An 8418-nucleotide genomic window follows, 5' to 3' on the forward strand; every position below is an offset into this window, starting at 1 on the left:
GAGAAATAGCGATAACAAACTTTCACTATCAAAATCCAAGATGTCTGCCTGTCGGCCATGTTGTTTATCCGATCAGTCTCAAATGTTGCCCTGCACAGCTAAGAACCACGGGGAACCTACATATAAAATTTGAGAAAGATCCCTCAGGTACTTCGTGAGAAATACCTATAACAAACTTTCACTATCAAAATCCAAGATGGCTGCCTGTTGGCCATGTTTGTATCCGATCAGTCTCAAAAGTTGCCCTGTACAGCTAAGGACAAAGGGAACCTACATATATAATTTGAGAAAGATCCCTTTGGTACTTCGTGAGAAATAGCGATAACAAACTTTCACTATCAAAATCCAAGATGGCTGCCTGTCGGCCATGTTGTTATCCGATCAGTCTCACAAACGACGGACCACAGACGCAGGGTGATTTGAATAGCCCATCATCAGATGATGATGGGCTTAAAATATCAGCATTGACAATTAACATGAACACGGGGAAAATGCAATAAATCACTCGGTCATGGAACTGACGGAAAATAAAAACAAAATGGAACCAAGATAGATATTCATGCGGTAGTATTTTAGTTACAAGTGGGGGGATTTTAAACTGAAATCAATAAGGGAAAATAAAGTTAAACCAGGGGGAAATAATAGGGGGAAATAATGCCAAAATTAGTGAGGGGAATTAGCCCATATTCGGCCATAAAAAGGGCCTGTACATATCCATGATCTGGGTACTCAGTACTAGTTACAGCCTTACATCTTAAATCATTCTATCTTAATTCAGTACCTAGTCTGGTGGTGATAAAAGCTCTAATAGACCGATTAAAAGTTAAACGTCAACTTCTCGTCTAAACCTCAAGCCAAATCAATTTTATATGTGTGTTTCCTGTTTCGGAAAAAAAAATAAGGAAGGTAGGTAGGAAAAAACATTTTATCTATTTTTTTATTTTATTTATTTTTCTGGTGAAGAAAATCTCCTGATTGCCTCTGTGAATGTTAAAAATATGGTATTGTTTTCATAAAGTATGAATGGCACCAAACATATATATAATTTTTTATTCATGTAAAATAAACATAGATAGTTTTTGTGTTGAGCAGGCTCAAACGACACATTGAAGAAAATTATTATTTGACCCACCTAAATGTTTATGGAATAACCAACGTAATGCCACCAGTTTAAATTAATTGAACAAAAAAATAAGTACATTCATATTTACACTATATTTACAACACAAGTTCGTTATTACTAACTTCCTAATTCTCACTTTAACTCTAACTTTCTAACCCTCCTCTATATCTCTAGACCTCTCAACTCGGCCTCCCTAACGGAATTAATCAACCTCCTTCTTCAAGACTCCTTAACCTAACTCCCCAAACCGATTCTCTTCTCCTCCTTCAACTCCCAAGCTGAACTACATACATGTACCTTGCTGTCTGTCCCTTTGCAAAATCCTGCTACATTAAAATTGTTGATACATTAAAATTGTTGATACATTAAAATTGTTGATGCTGCTGAAATCCTGCAAAAATTACAACTAGGTTAACTGGCCATAAATCTTGCTTTTGACTCCAGATTGAGGCACAAACACTGACATCACAGACTGGACTCCCCCACCTACATACACTACAGATGGTCACACTAATCTACAGATTTGTATCATAACCACAATTATCTTCAATTGAAACTTTTACTGACCACGAGCCAAGGCTAATAAAATGCATGTACACTTTGAACTATTGAACAGCTAATAAATGCATAACAGTGACTGGGAAAACCCAGTAAAATGTATTAGGGTCGGCATGAAAAAAGAGAGTCGGTCAGGAAACTTGAACGCAGACCTGTATATTTTTATTTGGTCTCCGTTAATTGTGCCTCAGCCCATCACTGCAGTAACTCTTTTGATGTGTATCCTATGACAATTGTGCTATTTGCAAAGTCAGAAGGACTATTGTTTCCATACAGTCATATCAAGCTGGTTGTCATGAGTTTAAATTAAATCACGATTGTCAACATGAATTTTCCCATTATTTAACCTAGAAAGTAGTGCTGTACTTTCATGTAAAGTAAAATCAATATGGTCTTCCTTTGCTAATGGAACCCTCCTAAATCTATACTATAGATCATGCTCCCAGATGTCTACAGTCTGTATTAGACAGTATACACATGTACAACACAGTCTATAGGTGGTATTGGAATGTAGACATGTTAGACTCTGTATCTCTAAGACACTATGACTTATGATTTAGTTATAAGGATAAATTCCAGAATATCAGGATTGAACTGATTCAAGTCTAAGTTATATCCAGACACATAATTATCCCAACTTGTCAAAAAATGTTTAAAGGATGCTCTGTCAGACCTAGGAATCATCAAGCTTTATATCTAGGTTGTGGCATTCATTGCATTGGTTATCAGAAGTTAAATCATGAGATACAGTGTTGATATGGACCTGATATTGAAACAACAAGAGAATATAAAAGTATTTATACAAACTGATAAAACTAGGGTAAAACATGAACAAAGGACAAATTTAGAAGGAGACCGTTGAAAGTACAAGAATAAGACCAGGTATAATTCAGTTTTCATATGTATACCTGAAAAAACAGACCATTGATAAATGTCCTGCTGAAAAATCAGTAAATGTTTGCTTCCATTTTTATAACAACAGAATGTCCAATAACCTCTAAAATCATCCATTGTGCTATCAACAAAGGAAGCCTAAGGTAAACAAACATTTGCTCGCTCTGGACTTTGTTAAAATCAATTTAAGGTACAAATATCAATACAACCGAGTTTCTTTACATACATTGTATTTCAGTATTTACACACAAATAGAAGCCTCAAGTAATAAAAGCTTCTAAAAACTTGTTTTACCTCTGCAATGAAATGACTTGAAACACCTTTTTGTCTACTTCATATTTATATTGGGACAATGATTTGAACAATGATTTGAATAAAACTTAGTACTTAACAGACTCCAATGAACCCATTCAATTAGTAGCATACAATGATACATCTAATATTTTTATGCTATACATTTAACTGTGACAAGTTACACCATTCTAAAGCCACGGTGGGGAATGACTGTGGTTGACTTTAGTAGAGTCTACTAGACGACCTTAGTTAAACGTATTAAACGTAGTTAAACATATGTAGTTAGACTTAGTTTAACGTAGTTATTCAAATGGAGTTTGAACTTCAAGAAACCCATGATTTGGCCGTGGTTAACCCAAAAAATTTCAACATGTTAGCCAATTTTTTTTTCAACATGTTCAAAATATCTCTACGATGATCAAGTTTGGATGCCAAGACCCTACACTGTGACGGTAGTTAGAATGTAGATGACCATGAATTTACTGTAGTTGTCCGTAGTAACATGGCACTCCGGTTAACACTATGCCCAAGTAGGGTCAAATAGGGACAATTACTAGGGTTGGACTACGTTTGAAGTACGTTCACAGTACTTTCTGTTAAGTACGGTTAACAAGGGTCAAGTATAGGGTTAAGTAATGTTAAAGTTCCTGGATGACATCTAACTATGTTTAATATGTTTCACTAAGGTCTACTACAGTCAACTAAGGTCATTCCCCACTACCAGTGCTGGAAATCGGTCCGATTTTGAATATAGATTATCAGACATTTAAGATCGATCGGTAATTAATTACCGGTTGAAGTAAGTGTCAAAAAGAATACATTTGATAAATTGACATTTTGTCCAATCATTAAAAAACATGATAAAACTTCGTGTTATTTTGCTAATAACTTTATCTAAGAGATGTTCATGTGATGAGAAAAGGTCCTTCAGATATTGACAATGACCGGTAGATTTCCATTTGAGAAGGGAACATACATACCTTTTCCTATCTCCTGCAGACGAGTCATAATAATAACGATCGTAACACAAACAAATCAGGTTATGCATTTTGGGTTAAGTACTTGATATGACATTTATTATTGTGAATTAAGTTAACTTATTTGAAATCGAGTCAAATTGAGTTGGTACTTTAAAGGTTATGTCCCACCATCCCTTTGCTGAAAGAGAAAGTGTTTTCATTCCGATGGCCGCCATTTGCCCTACTTCCATATTTTGTCAGTTATAAATTTAGCCGTACCCACAAATCACTGCACTGACCTTAATTACATAAAGACGCTATAGCTACCACTAGTGTTGTGCTGATGATCGGGAATAATCGATTAACAGTTGGTTGGAGCCTACCGATGATTGATCACAGTCTTGTTTAATCGATCATCGGTAGATCCTGGTCGAACACACCCAACAGTAACCAAAACGAACGCACCTAGCAATGGAAGTTTTATCTGTAACCAATAGGCTCATGGTGGATTCTTTCAGTGAGCTACGAGAAATCTATGCAAATCTAGCAAGTTTGTTGTGCTCACTATAAAAAGCTTGTAGTACTGCCTGGAAACATTAAAATAATTTGAGATTAACTATATTGAATCAGTGTGTGACAAACTCTGTCTGACAAATCACCTCGGACCAGCAAATTGTTTCAGATAACATCACCTGCTCGAATGTCGAGTAATACTCAGTCTGTGAAATTAGCTGGTGGTCCGATGCCCGAGGCCAGTAAATTATCTGTCGGGCCAGTAAAGTTTGTGAAGCCAAAGGTTCAACGGGCCAGTGCAAAAATATCACAGAAACAAATAGATATTGTTAAAAACTTATCTGCGTTACTTCTGCGTTTCGTTAATGCAACACCTTTCAAGTTGTATCGGTATAACAATTTACAATTTTCATTTCCTAATCCCGGTAATATGTTGCGTACCAAGGCGAGTTGGGCTACATTCGCGTATCCTAGTTGAAACGGTACGCATGGCGCAGAAATATTCCACGATAAACAAACGCACTTGGACTGTTCTATAAGCAGAGCTTAAAATGCACAGTTTCGGAGAATAAAAAACAGTGTTTCAAGAATATTATGACCTTTTTTCATCCGTCCATGGAATCACATAACATATCTTAACAAGAGGCCCAATGGGCCTGCATCGCTCACCTGGTATTAATCTCACACTTATAATCTTAAAAGTGGACTAAAATACAGCTGTAGGCAGAATATCAGTGTTCGATTCATAAGAACCTATCAAAAGATTTAAAGATATGACACCTGTGACCTTGAATGTCGAACAAGAACATTAGGTTGAAAGTGGTTCAAGGTCATTCATTTGAACAAACTTGGTAGTCCTTCATCCCAGCATGCTACAGGCCCAATTTCAGTACCCTGGGCCTTTTGGTTATTGAGAAGAAGTTGTTTAAAGATTTTACGACATTTGACCTCTGTGACCTTGAAAGAGGGCAAGGTCATTCATTTGAACAAACTTGTTAGCCCTTCATCACAGCATGCTAAAGGCCTGATATCAGTACCCTGGGCCTTTTGAAGAAGTTGTTTAAATATTTTAAGACATTTGACCCCTGATATGAAGGGCTATAAAGTTTGTTCAAATGAATGACCTTTACCCATATTCAAGGTCACAGGGGTCAAATATAGTAAAAACTTTAAACAATTTCTTCTCAATAACCAAAATGCCCAGGATGATGATATTTGGCCAGTAACATGCTGAGATCAAGGGCTACAAAGTTTGTTCAAATGAATGACCTTCACTTATATTCAAGGTCACAGGAGTCAAATATGTTAAAAACTTTAAACAACTTCTTCTCAATAACCAAAATGCCCAGGGTACTTTTTTATATTTGGCCTGTAGCATGCTGGGATGAAGGGCTACCAAGTTTGTTCAAATGAATGACCTTGCATGACCAACTTTCAATGTGACAGGAGTCAAATGTCGTAAAATCTTCAAACGACTTCTTCTGAAAATCAAAAAGGCCCAGGGTACTGAAATTGGGCATGTAGCATGAAGGGAAAAAAAACTACCCAGTTTGTTTTAATGACCCTTAAAATATTTGCTGAAAAGGAACTGGGAAGGAATGATGTCTGAGACAGTATGCTGGTACAAATCTGTTAACGTTTATAAGAGACTGAATGGTTGAATTATTTACAAAATGTCAAAAAAATAACTATTTTTTTTTGTTTCAACAGTACATAAGTTCTTTTTATATATTTTTTAGGACTTTTTTTTGTGTCTACTAATTTTAAATTCTAAGTCTATTTACCTGCCCAAATATCCTGTAATAATTCTATAGGTTTGGCACACACTGATATTGTAATCAACATTCAAACGAATGAATGATGTTCTCAGTTAAGAAAGTGATCATGAGAAATAAGTAAATAGCATTCACATTTATAAAGAAGGAATGAAACTTCAAGTCATGTAGTGTTCTATTTTATTTCAATCTTGTTTTAAATCCCGATTATAATCGGAAAATCGGTTACGCAGGTCATCCGATTCCAACCGATGATCGATTGGCATTTTCAACCGATTACCTAACACTAGCTACCACGCTTGTAAACAGCAATGTAGACAATTTTAAAGCAAAGAGTTATTTTAAGATAAACAAATATAGATGACACAAATTCTCCAATATTAGATAACCCAAACAAGGCAAACATGATTAAGGAAGAAAACTTGGAAACCAGTCATCAGTTGTTTTTCCTCCTTCTCAGACTACCCCATCCCCCACCCTCTATCAACATTTAAACTGACAGAATATGTAGCATGTAATATGACAAAGAAAACAGACACACTAACTTATTCAGAAATAAACCCAATTTGTTTATAATCCCTTTTTCTGTACTTACAGAGCATATTTATTTTTGAAAATATTTCTCCTGTTTGACCTAACCATTCTGACCCAGTGGGGTCACGTAATTCATTTTTATAAACAATGTTGAGTCCATTGGCAAAGAGATGTATACATGTATCAATCAGTCTTTTAAGTTAATGAGGACAAAATCTTTTCACTCAATATATTATATATACATGTGCAAGTATAGTCTTTTCAAGATTTACCTCTATTTCCCCTATTTAGCGCAAGCCCTGTCCATACATCGAAGGGAATACACTCTTTCTTTTCAGTACATGTTTGTTCCACATCAAGTCTCAATCTTTGGCCCACGATCCTTATACCAAATAAGGTTAAAATCACTTTACTCCTGGTGAAGGTGAGTAGTCTTTTTAGGAGTATTAGATATTTTTTTTATAAATTTCCCCTTTTTGGCCCTGGGATCTTTACCAAAAGTAAATTATTCATCACACAATAGACCTGGAAAATGTTGTAAAAGGTTACACATGCTTTAGTAGTTAAACCCCTCTCTTAGAGATTGGGTTTTTTAATTCCAGTAATATTCCACTATTTTTGTGGAAGCAGTTCATTGCACATAATAAATATACAGCATTATATTTAAACTGATGAAATACAATCAAATATCATTTAATAGCTAGTTTTAGAAATGATTATCACATTTTAAACAACCAATTCAAATCAATTTAAGTTACACTGATAGCATTCGATGATTTTTATATCACAATATAAGCTAGGTGATACAGTATAGCTATTAGCCTATCACCTTGCAATTTTTCTACATGTATGTATTTCATTGCGTTTCATTGTTTTGCCTTCAAACTACTTTGTAGTTACAAATGTGCAAATACATTTTTGAATTTGGATTTAAATTATTATTTCACATCTTCCCATTCATGATACGATGTATCATAAAACAGTCAGGTGCATCTAGACTTTATTGATAAATAAAATTAATTCAACGATTTAATAAAATCATATTAATTCAAAGATATCATAATTTGACATAGGCCTAGGCCTATATGCTATTACATTTTAATTTATCAAATTTGACTGTCATTATCATCAATGATATCATAACATGCTGTTACTACGAACACTTGCATTATGCATACAATGTACAGTACAGATACCAAAAAGAGTTGTCAAGAGCCTATGCTAATTGCGTAATTCAATCTGTTTTTAACGTGGAATTTTTAAATACAAAAATATGCTAATAGTAATTGGCACAGAAAATGTGAGTTATCATTTATTATTTATTTCTTATTAAATAAACTCTTATAAATGACAGAAGAACGACTCATGCTTACCAAATACAACGATCAACACTGGGCCAGGATTTCTCCTCATCATCACCTTTTCTCCTGTTTCCATCACAACAGGATTCCCTCCGAAAATAGAAAGCTTCCGAATTTCTCCAGGTACCGGCGGCTGTGGTGTGCTCCCACCACAACCCATCTTTATGGCTCAAATGTATTTTGTCTTCCAGTATAATTTTTCGGGAAAAAAATACTTAGACCTATTATACTAGCAATGACGTTTGACTTCGAAAAATATCGACTGCTAGATTTAACGTTTCTTTGCGCACCCTGACTGGCGCACTTCAGCAGATTTAATTTTAGAACCCGCACAATATAGATTCCGGAATACAGTTTGTTCGTACACAATATGTACCACTCTTAAGAACTCAGTTTGAATCACTCAG

At 35.1% G+C, this 8418-nt stretch overlaps 1 protein-coding gene across 1 annotated transcript in view; it reads right to left on the reverse strand.

The window, feature by feature from the left end:
- The window catches only part of LOC110441258, a gene marked incomplete at its 3' end in the record, with an annotated part of 15430 nt that extends 7104 nt beyond the window's left edge, over window positions 1–8326 (reverse strand). Inside the window, exon 1 of the mRNA XM_021484367.1 lies at window positions 8024–8326. Coding sequence (XP_021340042.1) covers window positions 8024–8171 — 148 coding nt within the window. The remainder of the gene's footprint in view (window positions 1–8023) is intronic.
- Between the last annotated feature and the right edge of the window lie 92 nt (window positions 8327–8418).

This window comes from Mizuhopecten yessoensis, unplaced genomic scaffold (genome assembly GCF_002113885.1).
Source record: "Mizuhopecten yessoensis strain PY_sf001 unplaced genomic scaffold, ASM211388v2 scaffold715791, whole genome shotgun sequence".
Lineage (NCBI taxonomy): Eukaryota > Metazoa > Mollusca > Bivalvia > Pectinida > Pectinidae > Mizuhopecten > Mizuhopecten yessoensis.